Source organism: Kryptolebias marmoratus, linkage group LG7, assembly GCF_001649575.2.
Source record: "Kryptolebias marmoratus isolate JLee-2015 linkage group LG7, ASM164957v2, whole genome shotgun sequence".
In the NCBI taxonomy this organism is placed as follows: Eukaryota; Metazoa; Chordata; class Actinopteri; order Cyprinodontiformes; family Rivulidae; genus Kryptolebias; species Kryptolebias marmoratus.
The window spans coordinates 18,638,569-18,662,845 of NC_051436.1; the positions used below are offsets into that span (position 1 = coordinate 18,638,569).

Genomic DNA, 24,277 nt, shown 5'->3' on the forward strand with positions numbered 1-24,277 from the left:
ATTTGCCTCCAAAGCCCTCAGGGATTCATTGGTGAAGACATTTAGCTTTCCCACTGCTTCCATCTGAATTTCAGTTTATTTACTCTTTTCATTGCAGCCCAAGTCTGGAATTTTGCTCCTTTTTATATTCTGACAGACTATGTGATTAATTAAGGTTGTTGTGCTGGAGGTACTGCACACTAATTTAGAGATATAGAACAAAAATGTCACACTTGACCAGCAGTCCATTTCAACAGTTTTATGTCTGCATTTTAGAGAGTGGTATTTATTTTGGTCTTTTAATTGGGCCTATAATTTTTAGAATAGTGACTTTTTATTTCTTTGTTGTTGTTTTTTTAATCAAAATAGGACTTCAAGCCTTGTTAAAGGGCCACATTTATGCAGCAGGGCAAAATATGCACATATTTATTGCAAAGATTGCTGCGTTCTCTGTAAAAAATCCAGAAATATGTTGTCTATATTCTCGTGTGAGTCCCAGAGTACCCTGAAAAGAAAAATATCCCACTGAGTTTAAAGCCTGGGGGCTATGTGAAATGAAAAACACCTCTGGGTTAAAGGTAACAGGTTATAAGGACCACAGCAAATTAAACTGGATGAAAGAGACAAAGCTCAGAATGATGAGGTACATTCCACCAAGAACAGATTTATTTTGAGCCACTTTCACAAGTTATTCAGTCTGATCTGTGACGGCTCAAAATAAAACTTTGTCAGATCATACTTGATCCTAAAAAGCATGGATAATATCCATGCTTATATTATATTATTATAATATAATATTTTTTTTTTTTAAATTGGTGATTTATTTATGTTTTACTCTTTCTATTTATCATTTGATCCTAATCTTTTATTCTTAAAACATTCATGAGTTTTTCTTCCTAGGATCAATGACAAGAATGGGGCTTTTATTTTAAAAAAATGAGCATAAATTTAAGTTATTTAAACACTGGAGGTGGAGCTTGAAAAAAAAATGCTTTGTATTTCAAGTGCTCTTAAGCTACTGAGGCTTGTGACATCCTCTTAAAGCAGGCACAGATATACTCAAATGAAACAACAGGTCCTGATCTCTAATTGTTTCAACACCCAATTATGCCTTCAGTTTGATGCAAGTGAAAGTATGTCTCACTTTCAAAATATGTGCTTCTACAACTGAACCTAATGGGGACAATAATTGATAATAGTTGTGAGGAAGCTGAGTAAATTGTATTTTGTCCAAAGGTTAATACATAAGATTGTTTCTTTGGCTTCAGAAAATAAATGAAAAAATTGTTTTTCAACAGGTTTTCCTATTGTCCCTGAAACAGAAAGGCTACAGAAGGATGAGTTTGAACAGACACATGAAATTCAAACAAAAAAAGAGGGGAAAAAACTCCCTGAAGAGTGAAATGGTGTAATTCACGATCTAGCATCTTACATTTTTAAGTTAACCACATTCTATATTTTAAATTTGTTTCCTTCACTCTGACTAGTTAGCATTTAACTAAACTGAACCTAAAAGTTTTGAAGCTTTAACTTAAAGTAATAGTCCAGTAAACACTGGAGTGATGTTCTGTCTAATAGTTAGCACAATAGTTATGACATCAGTCATAGAGCACAGAATATTGAAAAAGAGGCAGATGTCTTTATCTATGCTAGGCTAATGGCTAGCCAAATGAGTGCCAATTTGTGTTTTTTTATAATTTTTTTTTATGTTTCTCAGGTTTATAAAATAACTCTTTTTCATAAATGACATGCTTGTGTGAAAGAACGCTACATTAGTTAATATTAAATAGTAAACAGAGCATTCTGGGTGAATGCTCTGTTTACTGTTTAGTATTTCCACTGCCAGTTAGCATATCTCTGGGAATTTGAAAGGCTTTGATAAGAGCAGCAGAATTTGGCGCCCTGAGAAGGAGGGTGTGTTGGAAAAACAGGATGTGGGGACTATGTAGCGAGATGAGTGGAGAGAAAAAAACAGACAACAGTCGTGGTTGGTGATGATATAAACAACTTCCTCTCTACATCAAACATCCTTTGCTCCAGCTAAAAGAGAGAAAAGATATAAAGGTGCACAATGAAAGAAAAGATGATAAGCTATGATCAGAGATGTAAGAGTTGGAAAGCAGAGCCATGGCCAGTGATTTTATAAATAACTGCTAGTCTGTATCAGGCTAAACACAATCCCTGTTCTGTAGATTGGCAAGTTCTCAGGCATTTCTAGGATTTTGAATTAGTATGACAGTGTCTGTATTGGATTATAAATGCACGTTGAGCTGTGAGTGCTTTAGGTAAGGTTTAAAAATTAGTCATCCCGTAGTTGCCTTGACCAAATGAACCTATTTCTGGTCAGATTAGGCAGTAGGGGTCTTTCGAATGGAAAAGTACCAACATCTTTTTTTTTTCATCTGAGTGCTTTTTACCTTTCTTTGGAGCCTAACAGTTTTTATCATCTCTAATATCATTGTCTAAGACTTTTATCTATTTATCATGCTCTCAATGGTGAGTAGTAGGGCTGGGTGATATAAATTTGTATGATAGCTCAAAAAAGTGATAGTATTATTGCAAGAAACACTGCACATTTTATCTATGACTGCACCTTGCGGGTAACAGCAATTTATAAGTGCAAACAAACAAGTAGAACTTTATTTTTCATTTATATGACCCACTGTGCTTGTTGACAGTATGAATTGTTTGCTGAAAGGGCTCTGCAACAGCAGCTTAAAAATGCAATCATAGAAACACTGCTAAATCAAATGCCAGCACTAAAGTATTCAAGCTTGGTTTTCCCTGGGAATTTCTGGTAGAAGTATAACATAACTGCCTAACATATTGGTTTAATAATTACTAGTTGCAAGTATTAAACTGCTTGGTTCAGTCTTTTATGCACCTTTGGATTGCATTTTATTTCATTTTGCTTTTGTTGTGTGATTGTACTGTTCAGTTTCTTAGCTTCAAATGGTCAAACAAGTTTGTTGGGTTTTCAGTTTTCCTGCATATTTTATAAAATATTGTTTTATGGGAGGTCTACCCTTATATAGCCAAACCACTTCTTGAAAGAACTTTTGTTTTCATACACCCTTCACACTGGATGACCACCAAGCTGTGCTCTCCATGATCTAATAAAATGGCGCTGGATCACAAAAAAATAATAAAACTATTTTTCAATGTAGAGGAATGATGATGTTGCAATGCTGTTAGTACTTACTAAATAGGTTTTTCCTTTTACTTTCTCATCCTCAAGATGCTCTCGTGTGCCTTCACCATACTCTATAGCCCTACTCTGGTGCATTTTTTTGTAGGCCATGCCAGGATGCAGCTAAACACTAGAAGGTCACACCAAGCAAGTATGAGAGCCATCATGTCTGTGCTAAGTTCTTTCCATGGCCTCGTCACAGTCATGGTCATAGCCTAGACACGATGCTAGTGAGACCAGTTTTTCTTCAAAATTTCAACAGTCAAGCTACACTGCTATGCACATGGCCCAGGTTATGGATATGCTCTCACTGATGCCACCATGCTCACCCGTGTGCAACCTAGGACCCAATGCGCTGCCACCATGAAGATGTATCAGAACCACAATGAGAATATTTTATTAATCCCAGGGGAATATTAGGTGTCACAACCTTGCTAATGAAGAGTTGTGCATGTTCAAAACAATCCACATCCTATCACACTTAATGGGGAGCTAACTACATTCCTTATACATACCATAGGACCTTGCAGTTTCACATCCAGCTTTAAGTTGATGCATATTCTTCACACCTTATTTCCTAGTTTTAGTGTTTTTTCAAGGCAGTGATATAGCACTACATGCAGGCCTAGCGTAATTACTGCAGCATTTTAGGTCGTTTTTGGTGTTTCTTTGTGGATAATGACATTTCTTGAAACTGCTATTTTTACAAAAATATTTTTGGAAACGATAGAAAAAAAGATTACTTCTAAAAAAATGCATTTTTGTGAGGACAAGACCTGAAATATGGAAAAAGTCTTGTGTGCAAAAAAAAATGTGCTGCTTTGTTAATTTTGTTTTTTTATCACTCAGAAGGTTATACTGGTGTTGCTGTAAACAGTACACTATGGCACATCCCTCATCAGGAGTACAGTTCAGAAATCACAAGTTAATGTGGAAATGTTTATGTGCAAGTAAAAACTCATTCAAGAAAATCTATTCTCATAAAGTGTGCTTTGGTGTTGAGGGAAATCTGGTTGACTTCTTCACTTTTCAGCCACATTTGGTCCTTAATGGTGTGTCTCAAATTTTCAAATGGCTGCTCTTACCATCAAATCTTAATGCTAAAAGCAATCTAAGTGATGCAGGACACCTACCACATGGACCCCTGGTATTTATTTAAAGCTGTGAAACTGTGCATTCTGTTTTCAGTTTAACTGACCTCATAGTTTTCCATAGTAACATTAGAATACTATCAACCATTCTGTTCTAGTTATTCTAGTTAATACAAGTGTCTCATGATAACCAAGGCAATGCAGCCAAAACAGCAGAAAAAATGCCAGTCTTTCCAGCAGGATGCAATGCCAAGTTAAAAGCTCAATCTTGGCTAACTTATCATCTTAAACATGAAGTGTCTCAACATGGCAGCCAATTTTTATTGTTGTGAATTGAAAATCTTATTCTGCTGTTAAGGGGTAAGTTTTTAAATAAAAAGCCTGATATTTGTGACTGGCTCCTGCTTTATTAATAGCACCTTATGAAATGTGTGAGATTCAGACTCAATTCTACAGTTCATAAAGGGAGTAGGTGTAGTTGTAGTTAGTTGATGTTTATTTGCTCTTATACTTTACATTTCTTTAAATCGGTAATCTGTGTGGATTCATTCAGGTGCTGACAGACATTAACATCTTATCTTTTCTTTACCTTTTTTCATGCATTCCCTTTGGACCCCGAAGCTGAAGAGTATGTTGTCGAAGGTAAGACTGATGCTTTTCTTCTCAGGCAGTCTGATGGCACTCCTGCCTGCTTTCATGACTGCTGATGCTGGTTGCTTGTTAATACTATATGGCCTCCCTCTGGGGAGGGGCATTGTCTGTTTGGACTGCGGTTATAAGTGACTTCCAGGGGCCTAAATTCCAGTTTCTGAACGAGATAAAAGGGGATAGACCTACACTTTTAAAATATCCCTTTTTTCATCTTGTGTTCAGATTATCTGGCCTTTTTTATTTTTCTTTGTTTTGATTGTAATCTGTCTTCAAATAATTAAACTTTAATTGTAATTCAGGAATATTATCATGCATAAAAATGGTCAAGGCTGGTTAGCAACCTCAGGTCAAATTGCCAGGGAGCAAAGGTTTATTAAAGTTCACAAGATACATTGGGATCTTGATATCCTGTCTTTTTGCTTTCCTTTTTATCTTTTATCTTTCTCAAAGGTGAACAAAATCTTTTAGTTGGGGGCCCTGAGGGACCTCATAAGCTCTTAGGTCAGGCACTAAGCCAGAACTGGATAGAGCACAGTTTATGGATAGATTACCCTTGGCTTTTCTGTTTGCAGACACATGCTTGTCTCCACTGTGCTGCTGAAGGGGCTAAACTATTTGATTGAATCTGTTTGTTAGTATTTTTAGGTTCTGGATTGGTATCTAGCTGTGTGTGTGTGGATGCTGTTGAGATGCATTTGTGGTGATAAATTACCTTTCACATGATGATCCAGTAGGGAAAATTACTTTGAAACACACCCACTTGCCCCAGGTTTATGTCAAAACTTTTTCTTTATTTTTATATCAAAAGTTAGCTATTTTTCCTGTGGCATAATGAAGATATATAAAAATCAAGTCAGTGTCCTCTTAATGTAAACAGGTAACTAAAGAAACTTAATTAGTATGTAAATATATTTGAAGACAATGAAAGGCTAAAGAATCCTTAGATTTTACTTATGTGAGAAACAAAGACTCTTTAGTGTCTTTCTACTTGTGTGTTTGCGTGTGTAATTTACACACGCAAACACACATATGGCACATGGCATATATATATACTTTTTCCTAGTTTACCAGAGAACCAAAGAGTCCTATTAATTGAGCTGCACGTTTTTAAAAACTGATATTATCTGTTGAGCATTTGTACAGATTTCCCCCTCAATGTTATGCTTAGAATCTGTAAGAATTATTATTTTTTATTATTATTTTGAATTTTTGATGAATGTTGCAATGCCTTAAAAATCTGAAATATAGTTGCAATCAGATGTTTACATACACGCATCATTGGTATAAATGTCATATTAATTTGATATCTTTTACTGGGTTTTTTTTCAGGGTGAAATGATTAGAATTATACAGTCATGCATAAAAAGCTATATACATTCATATAAATCATAAAGGTTTTAGAGTGCATTTTAAATGTTCAAGGCCAAAAGCTGATAATGTCTTGTTAGTGCTAATGATTAACTGTAGCTGATTGTTTCTTTGCCAGTATAAAAACATTTTTTTAACATCACTCACTGAATTGACCAATACTCATATGTCATCCCGAGAAGAAGCAAATTGCTTAAGATGTTCAAAAACAATCCAGAAACCAGCAAGACTCAAAGCTGCCATGAACTGGAAACTGCCGGAACACCAATGTTTTTGTCCACAGTCAGGATAGTTTTACATTACCATGGACTGAGAGGGTGCTGACCAACAAAGAAACCCCCATTCCAAGTGTGAACCGTTCAAGCTTGTCTGAATTTTGCAGCTGCCTACATGAACAGCCCAGACGTTTTCCGGAGACATTTTTTTGGTCATGTAAGACAAAGATTAAGCTTAATCGGTCACAATAACAAGAAGTAGAAGAGTCAGGCTAAAGATTTCGAACTTAAGAAGACTGTATGAACTGTAAACCATGATGGTGGTAGCACCATGCTGTGGTGCTGGTGCATTGCTCAAAATGATGGAAAAAATAAGAAAAAGGACAAAAACTCCAAATTCTTCAGCATCACCTGAAATCAACAGCTAGATGGTGTAAACTTGAACACAAATGGGTGTTTCAACAGGACAATGATTCCAAACCTATATCAGAACTGGTAAAGGAGACTAACATTTACCTGCTGGAATGGACTTCCCAAAGCCATGATCTCAAAAGCTGAGTTTGTGCCAGAAAACGAACTAATTTAAATACACTCTACTAATTCCGCCAAGAAGAGTAGACAAATATTACCCACAATTTGTTGATGGACACAAAGTGTGTGGTCCAGGTACAACCTGCTAAGGAACTATTAATCAATAATATAAATTGTGCACACTTTTTTTCAATTCATTTTATTATTTTAATTTTTTTGTTAGAACTGATGGTTTTTTTTTTGTGTAATCATTCCATCCTGGAATAGAATGGTAAAAAAAACAAAAACAACAACAACAACAAAAAGGAAAAAAAAAAGAAGAAAAGACAAACATTTATAAGGATGTTTTGCTTTGTATTTAAACAGGCTAATCGCTCTGATCCCTGACTCTGGGTGTGCCTGTTTTCTGTTGTCCTCGGTTTTTAGGATTTTCATGTGACTGTTTTGTCTAATTAGTGTTTAAAGGCTGGGGCAGTATGATTGATGATGCAAAGAAAATTTGAAAGTCTGGAGGAAGAGGGGGTGACTCTGAACTTGCTGGTGGCATTTGGTCTTTCACTGTAGGTCCTCATTTGATGATGTCCCTGGGACACTGACCTGTTTTCAGAGACAAGCTGGTTTTCCTCTTGACTGTTTTCTGACAGGAACAAACATCCTGTCCCTGGAGGACTCCATTCTGATGTGTAGCTTTATTGTTTAAGCTAAGGTTTTAATCATTGCAATGTGCACTGTTCTTTAGAGAGAGTGTTTTCTTCTAAAGAGGCGTAAAGCAAAGATGGAAGAAGTAATAATCTTTGCTGTAGATTGCCTGGTTTATGGCCTCAAGGCACCTGGATTTGAAACTGAATGCCTTTGTTTAAGATACGGAGCACTTTGATAAAGTCTATTGGGGTCTTGTGATGGTGCATCCAAGTATGTTGTGGTATTAAGTTGACTGTTTATTACATATTTGTAGGACATCTGGGTTGAGCTGACTTTACCTGGCCTTGGCATTGTTAGGAAACAAAATAATGAAATAAACACTTCAGTAGAAATCGGCACTGTACATTCTGATGCTGAGGCTCAATTCATAGACTAACAGACAATGTCCACGACCGTGAACATGGCTATAAGGAAAAACAGTCCAAATCTCTCTCGGGCCATGGAGACTAGACAATAAATTTGGTGACCAGTTGCTGTGTCTGAATGACCAATATTTGAAGCTGATCTTAATCTATCTGATCAAGGCTAATGATCTTTTCTCTCTGAGCCATGCAGACATCTAACTTAATCTTCCCCTCTCAGAAAAAGGAATAACTGTCCTGCCCCCAAGCATAACAGAGTTTGATTTTTCAGAGATAGAGGATTATAGATTTAAGTTGAGCCTGTAGTTACAGGAGATTACTTTGATCATCCAAACCAGATTATTGGTTTTGTTCTTATTTTGCGTAAAAAGAATAAAACAAAACAATAGAGCAAAAAGGGTTTTTTAAGTGTGTGTGGTTGTGTCTTGTGGTTGTGTATGTATGCAATTTATAGCAATAATAATGTGGTATTAACCTAGATTTTTTTTTTTTCTTGAACAAAAATGCACATCATATAGGATAAATTTGTGCATGATTCTGTCTATGGTAACATAGTAACACACTACCTAAGGATGGGCAATGTTTTTTAAAAAATTGACTAGTTGTTTAAGCATTCAATTTCCTGTAGTTTATGTAACTTCTGTTTTGATCAGCAACTGTCTTTTTTCCAGTCGCACCAGGTAATAATGTGCTGCTAACACTACAAAGTGGCAGAAATGCACCAAGTTTTTTGCCGAGCTCCATATGTAATTATTATATGTAAATCTTTAATTGAATAACTTTTAGAGTCCATCCAAGTCAAGATGGCAACCACAGCTACAGCTTTGCAACCTTAGGAAACACAAATATGGCTACAAATGTGAGCTAGACACCACAGCCAAATGACCATAGGAAACACAAAAATGGCTATAATTCAGGCAATTTTACAGATATTGAGCTAAAGTTTGGTGCAGCAATAGCTTAGCATCATCTCCAATACATACTCCAAGAACTGCATATTGCACAAGCTATTTGCATAAAACTTTTGTTTTCACAATTTGTATCCTCCGTGTTTGTCTTTGAGCCAAATATCTTGTGAACCTCTGGAAAGATTTTAATTGATTACACTTTGGAGTCACCCTAAATAAAGATGGTTGTCACAACTAATTGACATTAACCAATACAAAAATGGATGTTCCTCAGCCAATTTCACAGATATCGAGCTCGAATTTGATGTGGTACTTTTGAGAGTAATCTAAAACACATAGTCATAGGGCTTTCCATTACGCAGCATCTCTGCTTAAAAGTATGATATTAACTTTTACTTGCTCTTTTGAATAACCTTTATTTATCATCAGTGTGGTAGGACTAAGACATTATATGCTGTAGCAATGGATGGTTTCTGGAGAGCTCCCATGCAGATGTCAAAATAATGATTTTACCAGAACTAAACTGAGACGGGTTTGAGACACTTACAACAATAAATGAAAAGATTTTATAATAGAGTTGAGATGCACTTGACAACTCTTCACAGACATTTCATAACATTTTAGAGACTTGAAATTGCTGTTCACCAACTAGTATCCAACAGCCTCAGCCCAGTGGCTGGCTTTAAGTTTTCATCATCTAGGTATCTTCTTTCCTCTAAGACACTTAACATGGTGAATATGTGTATAACTACAATTTTAGGGCCCATCTAGACTCTGAAATGATGATTATATGCAATCTAACCACCTTTCTTGCTATACATTTCTTTGCTGCAGGTGTGTTCTGCTCTGCTGTTTTCTTTTAGTTGATCCAATGAATTTTGCATAGCAGCAACTCTGTCATTCCCATGGTACGTACAATGTCTACTTCTTCAAGAAAAAAGTAACAACTTGAAAAATATTTCTTTGAAGCACATAGTGATTATAATTACTTTTAGAATTCCTGTGCTTGGTTTTTTTTGGGGGAGGTTTTTTGACAGTAGAAACTTCAGAGACAAAAGGACAACAAATAAAAGGCTTCCTGTCATATCGACACATAATACCACAGAATTCAAATCCTATTTGTCCATTTTGGGCAACCAATATAAAAGACCCTAACAATTTTGGAAGTTCCCTAGCAAGGTGCTTGATCATGTGAATCTAAAAGTCTAGATTCTAATTAAAGATACAATAACCTAGTTGAAAAGGAAAACTAATCAACAAGAAGCAAGATTAAAATAGAAAACTGTATGGCTTTTCTCTGCAGTTCACAAATAGCTCAAGAGCCTTTAGACAGCGGTATGCCTTAGTTGTTTCTATTGTCTGCCCAGGTTTTGCCAGATGTTGGAGTAAGATTAGACCCTCTCAGGTCCTGGAGGACACCACTCCAGCATGCCTGTTCTAACAACACATTAATTTCACTACACATATAGCTCTCACTCTCTTCTTGCTTTCTGTTTTTACTTTGTAAAAAAAAAAATTCTGAAGAAATAGAGTTGGCACCCATTTTTGAGAAACTGTGGATGCTTCAGTGTCAGTATACATGGCCTTGGGTCATACTATTTGTTGTGATTAAAATAAACAGATTGGGCAATGCTTGGAACTCTGCTGTTGGTTTGTCTATGCATATGTTTATGGATGTGTATAAGAAGAAATGTTTTGTTGCTCAATTAAGAATAATATTTTCTTTTATGGATTGGTATGACACTTTAGCTGGATATTTGTTTGTAAAGCCGCTATATTATATATCTGTATATATTTAAGGTGCTTTTCCACTTCAGGACCCTTTACCTATTGTAGGTTTTTGGGGTATTTTTTATTCTCTGTCATGTTACACTGCAGGAAACAGGGCCAACACCATCAACTATATATAAAAAATGCTAGACAGAAGCTGTTTTCCATTGCTAGTGAACCCTTAAACTGGTTTTCTTTGAAAATGGGTTCCAGGGTGAAAAAAGCATTAAACACTTCTGTTGTTTTTTTGTGGACAGCCTAAACACAACATTTTGAAACAGTGACATAGTTCAACTTCCTGCCTAACCTACAACCCCCGTATTGACAGAATATATGCTTGTGTTTGTGTTGCAGATGTCAGTTGCTCAGCCACAGCAAAACCTCCACATACTGTATTACTTCAATTGAGACACACAGTGCCAATGTGCCTGCAGGTAGTAGATATTATAAGCACTCATTTAGTCTTCTTCACTTAACAAAAAAAAAACAGATTAAAGACATCTTGAGCAAGTGTGAGTAAGCCCTTTGCTATGGTTCGTTGATTGACGAGAAAATAAAGAAAATATTGATCTTTGCATGCCTGATCTGTCTAAAGACTTGCTGAAAAATGCCAGATTTCAGTTACCTGCTGAGAAATGAGTGCATCCCTATTAAAGACAATCTATAATAGCATACCACCGGTCGGTGGAGTTAGCCTAATCGTGACACATTTTACTTAGCTCACGCTCTTTAAAGCATCTTAAAGGCTGTAGCAAAATTCATGTACCTTGAACTGATGTGACAAAAAACACTCCTGTGTGTTACATTGCTTTTAAGTTGACAATTTACTTTTTGTCTATCATCATAACTTTATTACAGTGATTACAGTGGGATGAATTCCAGTGTTTCTGTAATATGATTATTTCTCTGGTTTTCACAAAACAAAGAAAAAAATAACTGTTCCAGCTGATCATTTTTGTTCAGTAACTTATGCCTGCCTCATTAACTGAGGAAATATTTTTGGTAGTCATCCTATATTTTTAATCCTGCTATAATGACCACTGTACTTCTTTTCTTCTCATGTAACTTTGAGCCATTTTCGTGTGTTCCTTTGCTTCCGAGTTGTGTGTTAGACTGCTCTTTTTTATTTCCTTGTACCATTTCCTTTTCTATTTGTGCTCTCTTTGTTCGTAACTTGACTATCTCCTTTTTCTGTGCAGGCAGATAAATCTTTAGGCTGAGTTAAAAGCACTGTTGTCAAGTTGGATCTTTAAGAAACCGAGCTACTGAAGGCTGTTGCGTGTGTAATGTTAAGAGGGCAATTAACATTACACTAGTTAAAGGTGAACAAGTGTTTATTTGCTGGTTCTCGTGATGTATATAATGAAGTGACATATTTTAAGCTCACTTCATCCTGGAGGATGACCCCTGTTAAACAGTGTAAAACATAAGCTAGTAGATCTTGATGAGTCTTCCATCATATATTAGGAAATTAGTGGGAATGACCGCATGTGATAGGTCCAGTATGTTTTTAAGTGTGCACAAAATTTCCCTAGCAAGATGGCAGGGGTTTATCTTTATGGTGGCAGGATATCCATTATGTGGGATCTGTTCACACTGGTGTGGCTTTGTTGTCAACAACTTGAAGCAAGACTGGCCACACTGGCTTTGACCCAGACTATGATAAGATGTATACAACTTAGTGCAGACTGGATGACAATGGCAATAACATCATTGTGTGGCATGATCTTCTAAAATGTAGCTGCATCCTGATGAGGTCAAAGAGAGTCATTGTAGTTTGGAAACTACAGGAGAGCACATCAGGAATGTAAAAAAAAGAAAATAAAGAAAAAAAAAAACATTTGTATTTTAGTCATAGAAAAGTAGCAGCATCACAATGTCTTCACACTGAAGATTTTCCAAATTTGCAGCAATCTTGCCATGTTCTTATAGATTGTGCATTTTGCCGAGAACGTGGCAGGGTCATCATCCACTATGCAGGAGATTTTATGGCTTTTCTTCTCAATGTCAAGAAATTGGATTGGAAAGTTATTTGTATGCAAAATTACGATTCATTTTAGATTCATTTTTCACACAATCCTTGATAATAAAACTTTAAAATGTATCAGTACATTACATAAAGACATAAACTACAAGTAATCCTAGAAGATGAATTACCATGCAGAAATCTACTATTCACAACTGTCAGTGTCAATAGGCAACCAACTTCTAGTAGAATATCAGGGTATGAGGACTTCAGTAAATTCAATTTATTTCCAGTTTATATTCAATTTTACTGCACCTATGAAAAAAAAAACAACATACAACATACAAATACAGCATGACCAGAAGATGATGCCATTCTCACATTATTTGCCTTTTCCACCTGACCCCAACTGTCAGTTTCATGGCCAGCTAATGTCAAGAGTCACTTCTACAAATTTTTCTATTTTCTCTATACACAAAACTCATTCAAACATCCCTGTTATACCTACAGCTTTTTAAAAAATTTAATCAGACCAGGAAATGCCATAGGCTGCAAAGCTATAAGACCATGGTGGCCAGGTGACATTATGGGAAGTTGCATTTGAGCAGTTCGCTGTCTGTTTTTCAGGAGACAGTGAGTACTTAGAAAATACAAGGTTTTTGCATGTCGATCTGACTACTAAAACTGAAGGTTGAGAGAGGTGGTTACTGTGGGTTTTTCAAATTTGTTTTCCTTTATTATACCCCCAGTCGAATGTGCTTTATGAAAATTTGCTTTCCACTGTTCAGATTCTGCTATTTTTGTACATTTTTGTTGTTTGTTTATTAGTTGTTGTTTTTTTCTCTGTTTTGGACTTTTGCTTTTTTGTCCAATGCTAACCTACCTGAGAAACCATGGGCTTTTGAATGAGAGTGCAGATAGTTTGTTTGAGAAAAACTGCCTTGTAAAATAGATCAATAAGCTATCAAGTGAATGATACCAAAAAAGATAGAGCTCCCCCCATCTTCTAAGAAATGTGACTTGTTTGAAATTAAAGGTTTGTTATGGTTTGTATGTCTAGATATGGTTCAAAACAGACATCAGGCCAATGACTCTAGCATCTCTGCTCTCCCCCTTGCTTGTTTAGCAGGCAGCACTTGTTCCTTTAAAAGTCTTATCAGCCAACCAGGTCTGGAAACAGGAGGATATATTAATTACGCAGACAATCATTCATTAGGATTAAGACAGGAGCCAGTAAGAAGGTCCAGACTTATGGTTCTCAAACTATGGTACAAGTACCACTGATGATACTCGGGATCCCACTTGTTTTAAAAACTTTGGGAACCAGTGGTCTAAACAATTAAGTGTTAATTAGATGATGCATTGTATTTGTTTTGTTTCATTAGTTGGCTTGTTCTTCTATGTTGTGACCTGCCACCTCCACCTCCAGTTTTTTTTTTTGTTTGTTTTGTTTTTTTTGTTTTTTGTTTTTAAACTGGAAAAAGACTGGTTAACTTTCCAAGGAGGTTCAGTTTTGGGTCATATTAGAGTTGACGGAAGGAAAATTAAGATAAACAGAAACCTTTTAAAAGGTAAATAGCAATATGGTATTCTGTTGAAATGCATTGTTCTCTGTGGATTCACATGGCAAACACCAATGATCAGTGGAATAACATGAGCTCATTGTCTTATCTTCCTGCAGTTTGTTAGTGTTTTTATATCTTTAGTCACAATATGTATGAAAGCAGGTCAGAACTCAGCATAGAGCTGATTTCACAATCACTGTTCTTGGTTAAACTGATAAACACTCTTTGAAGCACCAGTTCTAAATGTCTTTGGCTCTTTTAGGCCTTGTTTACATGTGAATGATCTCCTGGAAATGTTAGTGATTTTCCAGTGTTGATTAGGAAAAAGTTGCACATTTACATGGTAATGCTGTCTTTGAATCCACTCTAATTTCCATGTCAGGTCACTAGTTGGCACTGGGACTTTTGTATTTCAACAACACATGCATACACACAGCCAGTTCAGTCTCAAGCATGAAGACACTGAAAACGGTAAATACATGTTTGTTTGGACTGACATAGTTGCTGCTACACGTTAAAAAGGACGAGTAGCACAAACAGCACTCTACTATCTGCCATTATTACTGTTGTTGATCTTCTTGCACAGAAAAAAAAAGTCGATTGCAGCCATCCATATCACACTGATGCCGGGCGTATCCAAAGACTTCCACTCTGAAACCTGGGTTCAAAACGTTTCCAATCGCAGTTGTACACAAATGGTTGAATTGCAACAGAAATGTACCAGTTTCACTTAAAAAACTGTGTTATTTAAACAGAGCCTTAGTGCTTAGAGATCCTGCTTGAAATCCCTGTGTAGCTTCCATTTGCAGCAGCATTTTCAAATACTATCAGAAATCATAAATTCTGGTCGGCAGAGCATTTACAAACAGCAACCGTTGTTTAAAATGACATTTATAAAACAGGTTGGTGATATTAAGACATCTGTTTGCAGGAATAACAAGACAAACTTGGGGATCTGTGGAGATAGAGCAACTCTCTGCTCTGTGATCCTCACAGAAACTTAGAATACAACGGAGGGAGGATCAAGCATTTACCAGAAGAGAGGTTTAATGTAAAGAAATAATACGAGTTGGCTCTCTGGCTGTGAAAAAACAAATATGTTCTCCTTTTAAAAAAGCCAGCTTGAGCACCAGCCCTGGTTTAGCACTAGAACCTTGTTAGTTGAAAAATAGCCTATGAGGCATTAGTGCTTACATTCTACCTGACTCTGCCTCCCTGACATTTGTAATATTCAGATATTTTTATCAGTGCTGTTTGTTGCCCAAGGACTGGAAACAACAAAGCTCTGCCTCTCTGTTGTAGGCCAGTGGGCAGTCAAGTTTGTTCAGGGCTCATTTGGCTTTATTAAAAAAATATCAGTGTCATTTTAAATTTATGCTTTGTTAGATCTGCCAGAGTTACTTTGAAATTCTGCCTCTTTGAGCCTCTTCTGTGCAGTCGTAGAGTTGATAGAGTAACAAAATGGACATCTCAGTAAAAAATAAATAAATAGCTTAACTGTCTCTTTTACAACATCAGTGCAGACAGGGCTCCTCTTTTTTTCTTCTCTCTACACTGTCAGTGCGGTCTAACCGCTGTGATGAGTTGTTATCAGAAACACTATAAATTTGTTCAACAGCTGCCACAAAGCCTCAGTCCCTACAGCTCTTATTTATTTATCTGTCACCAGAGAGGGCCAGAGGAGGAGCTTTAATACCACTCTTACTCAGTGCCAGGGCTTGGGTTGCTTTATTTTTTGTGTTATCACTTGGAGGGTGAGAAGGAGAAGAGTGGCAAGTGAAGGCAGGGCGTGGTTTAGGGGAACCCGAGGGTCAGAGAGCAAAGGGTATGAGTGCATGAATAAAGAAACACAACAAATAGAAAGGGAATAAAGTGACATGAATAACATTTGAGACGAAGAAAGCTTAAAACTACCAGGCGTCAAACTACCAGGGCTGCTTTAGTGAAAGGAGACATGGCCTAAATATTTCACTAGGATTCACTGTTAATGACGGCTCAGTGTGGACATAGTTTCATGTTGTCAACTAAGCCAGTTTCATACATAAATACAATTCCAACTGGTCATGAAACTTTAAGATCTTTGGGTATCTTTCCAACTTTTGTGTCAGTTTAAGTATTCTCAACTTTGGTAAGTGTTTGTTTTAAATGCAGTGAGTCAGTGAATCAGCACATCTGTCAGTTTTCTTTTTGTGATTATTTAAGTTGTCTGTTTTGAAGGACGAAAAAAAATGTAGAAATAAAGTGGATTACTAGCCCTGGTACCACAGATGGTCACTTGGTTTACACTCCAGATTGGGTCTTTAAACCAGCAGTTTAAACCACTAGGAAACAAACAAAAACATGTTTTCATGGGACAGTTGGCTGTTAATGTAATATATCTGATTCCTCAAACCTCTTATGTTTGTCCAAGTGAGACAGACAAGTGCTCAGATTCACACCTATGCAGACTCTATTCTGCTTTGTTATAGATTGTGAGGTTTTAGGTCTTTGCAAGTATATGTGCTTGAGCCACTGACAGACAGTGTTCACAGATTAGGCTGCCATACAGCTGTACTGATCAATGTGGGACCGGTGTGCACAATATAAATAGGTTCAGTGTCCCATTGTGCCCTTAATTGTACAAATGCTGTTAGCTTGTCCCATTTGAGCAGAAAGCATAACGGATTTGTGTGGTTTTGAACTTTGTGGACTGAATGGTTTAGAAGGAAGAGTAACTACAGAGTTCTTCCAGTTAGTTCAAGATAGTAAGACACATGTAGTTGGTAAGGGCTCTTTCCCACTGTATGATGACCCCATTACAATGTTAAAAGCAGTCAGATAATGGACAGTTTTTGTAGGGCCTTGGCAAGGTCTTCAGGGACATTATAAGAAAGCAACAGGCTCCCCGTAACATGTGATAGAACATGATAGGTCCCTGATGATTTTGAGTATATGCATAACTTATGTTGCTAGGTTGTGGTGGTTTATTATTTTGAGGGTGTGTACTTTGGGATCTTGGGTGAAGCATGTAGGAGAGTGGTGCCAATGGTAAATGGTAAATAGCATGCACTTGTATAGCGCTTTATCTAGTCCAAGGTGTCAGGATTTGGGTTCTTTTTGTTTTTAGGGTTATTGTTTGTCCATGTTTCTGGTTACTCTGTGTTCAGTTAGGGTTTATTGTTTCTTGTATTTTGTTAATTGGTTGTCTTCATGTTTGGTTCTGTTTTGCTCCTTGTGTCTTTGTGGTCCTGTCATCATTCACTTGTTCTCAGCTATCTATTGTTTGCCTGCCACACCCATCTATACCTGCCCCAAATATTGTAATCACTCACTTGTGTCCACTTCTCCTTATTACCTTCTACCTTTAAAACCTGGTCTTCTCCTCCACTTACTCACTGGTCTGTTGTCGCTTTCATGTGCTGTCTGGTTTTCCCCTCATGTCTCACCCTTTTGTTTTTGCAACCTCAAAATTAGTTATTTTTCAGTTTGCTGCCTTTGGTTTTGTTTCTTTTTATTTCTGAAAAAATTAGCTTACTCCTGGAACTTTCAATATGAGTCTGCACACTGGGTTTGCCTCACTCTCCTCCACACCCGACACAAGGACTCCAAAGTGCTTTATACTAAAATTAATGCATCCATGATATGTGACCTGCCCCACACTGGTGTGGTCAAGGAAATCAAGGAGGACTAACCGCACTGGCCTCATGCCTAGCCTACAGCTGTGACTGTGACAATCCCAGTGAAACAACCTATCACAAATGGGATTATTTGTGGCAGTAGTGGTGTGCTAATATGCCACATCTTCTAGTGGCTATACAACTTTGATTGCAAGTGGGCCATATATAACACTTACTGGGGGTTTGATGGCCACAGACAATAATTTGTAAAACTTTTTTTGTTGACCACAACTTCATCAATAATTCAGTTACTGTCAGTTTCAGCCTGATAAAAAGTTTATTTGGTTTGGTTTATGTCCAGGCTATTCACATGTCATAGCTCTTTCCTGTTTGATACGAAGTGGCAAACGAACACTTCACTCCAGTGAAAATATATGAGCAGCCCTGTACTTCACCTCCCCATTTTTGCAGTTCTTCTGGAAAATTTGCAGAAGAAGGCATAATTTGACTTGCTTTTTTTTTTCTTTTTTTCTCTTCATATTATGTTCTTCAATCACAGCAGTACTTTCATTAAGCACCAATTGCTGTTGGCAAAGTGAACAAAAAGTACTTTTCAGTCCATTTGCTCTGAAATTTTCTATATTTCTAATTCTATTTTATGTCTTGTTTGATTTTAAAAGAAACCTCTTGGAGCTTGTAGTGAGCTTAGCTAATATGACTTCTCTGTTGTTTTTTGTTCTTATAGCAGCCCTTCTGCCATTTGCACAGATGGATGGGTTAATCAGACAACTGGTTACAGGTTTACATTTACCCACCTCTCTACATTGTCATAATATACCAAGGATTGACTGTCTGACAATGGTAGACATCTACAGTACTAGCTTACAATGACACTCAAGTTATGGAAATTACTCTGTAAATATATTATTATTTTCAGGCAAATCACTTTTTTTTCTGGCTACTTTGTAGAGGCCAACGAAATGAAAAAAGGGCCGTATCTGTTACAGGGGCCACTATCTATTTCGGTCCGTTTTAAGCATATCTGCATCCTGACAAGGCAAGAGACAGTCATGTCAAGGTGGGTGTATAGAGCATGTTAAGAGGACAGGAGAGCATTTCGGTGGATGAAGAATATAGCAGAAAAAATGTATTTAGTGAGTACTACAAGTCTAGCAGTGTCACAATTGCCTTCATAGTACGGTCGCAAAATTCTGGGAAATTTGCAATTTGGAAACTTTCCATAGGAATTTTCAGAACTTTATGGGAATTAATAGAAATTTATGTGAATAAATGGAAATAAACCTGAAATTTAAAACACTGAAGGTTGGCCAATAAATATTTTCAATATAGTTGGGGAAAAAAATATTTTAGCACAGTCTTTACTAAAACAACCAGATTTCATTGCAGTACCATGCAATGAGAGGTACCACACCCTAAAATGTATAAACTGTCACATAGACATGTTGGGGCAGATGGAAAAACTAACATGTAAAAAGGTTAGTTCAGAGTTGTAAATAGTTTTGCTACGAAATGCAATTTACTGAATTATGTTTTGTTTTCATGCAGATAAAATTATATAAAAAGCCAAAAATAATGATCGAATAACATACAGTTTTGTTTAGAGTTGTGTGAATTAAAATTGACTGTTGCTATAGCTGATATCAGTGACATTTTATGATATGCAATTTACTTATGTTTACTTTGTTTTTATGTGAGTACAATGACAAAAAAGAAAAAAAAAAACAACAACCTGCCATTGGCTTTTAACCCCGAGTGAGTTATTGTCTTTGTCTTAATCCTTTCTTTCTTAAGTTGTACGATTTAAATAATTTTCTGTAGCTCCTTTTTTGTTGTTGTTTAATTTATTTTCTCTTTTACAGTGTTTTGTACAGCATATTGGTCGGCTGTTATGTTTTTTTTAAGTGCTTTAGAAATAAAGTGGTATTGTATGGTGTATAACATGAATATTTTTAAATCAAAGTTATATACAATAATTTTAAAAAAAGATTACAACCACAACCAAAAAAGGGAACTAAAGATTTTCAAAGTTCATTGTTTTCTAAAGGTTGTGTACCTGTGACACAGTGATATCATCATATTCAAGTTAGGCTATAAGAGTTGTTACTTAACTTTCATTAACTTTTGGTCAAACTTAATTTGTCTATGACATGTTCTGCCTATGACAAAACAAAATGTTCATATTTTTTGTTTGGATATGATAGGGTTTGTTTAAATTACCCCCCAATTTCCAGTAATTCCCATAAATTCCCACAATTCTAACAGAATGTTTCCAGAAATATGCCAGAACGTTTCAGCTACTTTGCAACTTTTCCTCACACTGAAAGAGGTTATTTTACTTTTCTGCAAACTAGCCACAATTTATGTGGTTGTGTAGGTCATGGAGAGTATAGTGAAGTTGTCATACAGAGTGAAGTTGGCCTAAACTAAATGTTTTTTTTTTTTATTTTAATTTTATTTTAATGTTCTTTACTTTTCTTCATTTTAAAGTAACCATTTAAAACTTAATATTTTGTTGAACATTCTTGAATTCATCAGTTCATGGAGATGTTCCTCACAACTTGCCTGCTTGAATACTATATTGGACTATCTCACTTTGGCAGACAGTGGGGTATCTTGTTTTGTCTAGTTCTTTTGCAGTGTTTCTTCTTGTGTGTGTATGTGTCTTTGCATGGGTTTGTCTTTACCATATCTCTGGCTCTCAGAACCAGAGTTGGTGGATTGCACTGTCAGCTGTTTAAATTGAGTCAAGCCACCACCCCCTCTGTTGGAAGCACACTTCTTCTCCTTGTCAGAGCCATAACCTTAAACAAAATGAAGTCTCTGAATGTGCTGTGACTTTAGTTCCCTAAGAAATGAAAATGGAGCACAAGAGAGTGTGTGTCAAAGCACATTTATTAACATCCTGTTGGACTAAAGGCATGACCATAAACTGCCTAAGGGTATTGCCTCTGCATGCGGGTAGAATTTGTTACAATTCTTCATCACTGTCAAAGGTCCCAGTGTAAAACTTGCAGGCACTAGAGAAAGCAAGCTTAACAGTTCAGCGCCTTAAGCATCTGGCCCCGTTGAATAAGGAAAGGTCAAAACTCCATTCGTGATCTTGAGGATACTGAGCATCTCCCATCTGGATGCTGACAAAGGCAGCTTTACTCTTCTTCTGTTAGCCAAGTCAATGAAGAGACCTTCTACCTGTCTTGTTCACCGTTTCTCCTTTCTGTCAACTGGGGCCCCCAATACACTATTCATAAACTTGGGCAGAGGGTTGTCTGACCTTTTTGCTGAAATGTTAGTGCAAATTAGTTGTCAGAGAGGTGGACGTGGCCACCATGCTAAGGCCCTTCTTCAGTCTCGTACAGCTTCACCAACCTTTTTTCTTTTTTTGCCTTAATCAGTCTGCTTGCCCTTTTCACTAATGTGGCTTTGGTTCCAGCATCATCATCACAGACAGGTCTTTGTTTCTGTGGCAGACACAAAGCAGAGCAAAGTTCAGCACACACAGATAAATAACTATGATCCACTCTAAGAAGAATGGCCTTCAGAAGCTAATTATGCAATCCAAAGATAGAGCCTTGTGGACTGTTTCTTCTACAGTCTTTTTTCCTAGGTCATTTTTAATCAAACATTATTCCAGAAAATAAATAAAAGTCTCCACCACACTGTGGAGCACAATCTGTGTGCACTCTTACCTCAATTGGGCTCATACATCACAAATCCTTGAATAACAATCAGACTTTCACCCTGAATCAAAAGAAGCTTACAAAGAGCCCAAAATGCAAACGGCACTCTTTAAAAAGCAGAGTAAACAATAAGCTTGCTGCAGCCACAGGCCACCAGTCTGTACACATATTCATTACCTTACGTAATGGCTTTTAAAAACAAACACCACATCATTTAGCAAGCATTAGTTATTCCTGCATAGTAATTAGCTAATGGAGGCAGTTTTGTGTGTGCATGTGCCTGCTTTTTTTCACATCACTGAGGAAGTAAATTTGTGCTTTTTTTTCTACCTTTTTTCATGTTTATCACTGAAAACCTCATTTTCACTTTCCCTTGCTGATTTGTCCTCTGCCTGAACTCGATCTTATCTTGTGGTTTTGAAACTAAAGCTAATTTGCCCACCTCTCTCTCAATGGGCCATTGCTTTCACTCTCTGACCTTAGCCTAACGCTGATCCTGCCTTTTGAAGACAGACGTAAGATCAAGTGAGAATTAGGATTATTTTCTCTGGAGGTGCATTTTTTTCTGTTTTTTTGGTGGTGGTTTGGTTTCTTTTTTGCTTAATATGACACACTAAACCTGTCCAGAAAGTGAAAATGTGTATTCTCATAGCAAGGTAGAGCTTATTTTACAGCTTGAAAAGATACACAGTATACAATAGATGTTACTAAATAAATAGGTTTGTAGGCTGGTGACGACTAGCATTGTGTCAATAGAATATAGTGAACAAATGCAGCAACATGTGTCATTTGAGGTTAGTTTTCATCAGTGTGGCAACTACTTACAGGACTAAGCTAGACATTTACTTGCTGTACAGTTCTCATAGGTTCTACTTATAATTTTCCAGTTTATGAAAAAAAAAACTTCACCAAAGCTGTATAGAAAAAAAAAAGATACAAATCGGGTAAGGTTGTTAAGACTGATTCAGATTTTTGTAAAGCTCAGACCTGCTAATTCTACTTGTTCACTTTTCCCCCCTAATAATTAATTACAACAGAAAAATTAAGATTTTAAAATACAGCTGCAATGTAAAAACTATATGAATCAACAAAGGTCAACACCTAGAAAAACGTGTCTGAGGTGTATTTTTTCATTTTAAATAGGCAAATATTTTCTTTGTTTACATGAGGTATACTTATACTGCAGACGGCCTACAGGGGGTGCTCATGCTATATTAGTTTGAATGTTTTTTATACCTTGTTTACTGATGCTTAATATTTGTGGATGTCCTCAACAACCCTCTGAACCCTAACAGTTTGCTTGAAATCTTTGTTTAAAGCTTAGGCAATAACTGTTGGAGTCAACCCGCTCTGTTTGTCACAAAAAATACAAAAATATTTTAGACCAGTGGGATGATTTTGTTAAATCCTGATTCAACATTACTACAACAGCAAATTGATCTTAGCAAACAAACAAACAAAAATTACTACAACTCAAGTTTACAGATATTGAGCTATAAACTGATGTGGTAGTAGTTGAGAGTAATGCCCAACACATGCAATATGCATTTATTCAAGGTTTGCTAGTTTTACTGGTTGTATGTTTTACTGATAACTGGATGGATTCTAAGACATTGAGTTCTATGTCATTACACAGTGGTATTTGTACAAATAAAATAGTTTAAAAATAATTAGAGAATATCTATTCAATACACAAAAAACAACAAACAAACATACAAAAAACAGAACCACAAGCTAGTCTACGTTTTAGAAACACCTTAAAATTAACCAGACATACATTGCTTATAATAAAAGCTAAATCTAATTCAAAATGTATCTAACAAAGCATTTTCATTTCCACAGAAAGACAAAAAAAGAATCTAAACACTGTAGTAAATATGCCAGGTCTGTATGTGGCACTGTAATGCTGCCACAAAAATAGACCAGAAACATGAAAGAAGACATGGAGCAGACAATCCAAATTTTAAACGCAAAAAGAAAATGACGAGGATGGCAACTACAAGAGCAAAACAAAATTTTTTGTTTTGTCGACCAATGACAAATTGGAACTTAACTTTGTGTCCCATTATTGACTGGGAGTCATGTCAGTTTAAACTCATGTACATGAGGGACAATTTCATGCACAGAATTCAGAGAGACAAACTGAGAGTTTTCTTCATAATGTTCAAAGGGTTTAGGGTACGTTATTTATACACAAGTGTGGATTTTTAAAAATTATTAAAATTATTATTATTTGCCACATTTTTTAAATGTATAAATGATTTATATTGTTAATGTTTTTCTGCAATGTTTGCTTAAGTATGACAATTCAATAAAGTGATTAAAACAATTTTGGCCTTAAATTATTTGGTGTTATAATAAAAAAGGGGATTTTGAGCTGCTGTAATCAAGGCAAGTTTATTAGACCTGTCTGTTCAATTAAGTTATATAGGACCTGACAGCTGTGCTGTAGTTGAGCAAGTCACATCTACAACACAAACACAAGCAAGTAATCTGTCACTGTTGGGGTTGTAGATTAGATGGGAGGTGAGGCTGTCACATCATTGTTTTCAAAAGGTTGTGTTTAGGCTGTTTACGTGAGAATGTGGTTTCAAAAAATACCATTTAGGGGTTCCTGAAATGCAGTTTATTTGTGGACACAAGGCTGAAATGATAAAAAAAACAACAAAAAAAACAACATTTGCA

General features: G+C 36.3%; 1 protein-coding gene across 5 annotated transcripts in view; it reads left to right on the top strand.

Moving 5' to 3' along the window:
- nrxn2b (neurexin 2b) overlaps positions 1 to 24,277 on the top strand; it is a 967,206-nt gene that overhangs the window by 199,273 nt on the left and 743,656 nt on the right. For all 5 annotated transcript variants that reach the window (XM_037976383.1, XM_017422076.3, XM_037976382.1 and 2 more), the window contains exon 3: positions 4,882 to 4,902. In XM_037976383.1, the coding sequence (XP_037832311.1) occupies positions 4,882 to 4,902 (21 nt within the window). The remainder of the gene's footprint in view (positions 1 to 4,881; positions 4,903 to 24,277) is intronic.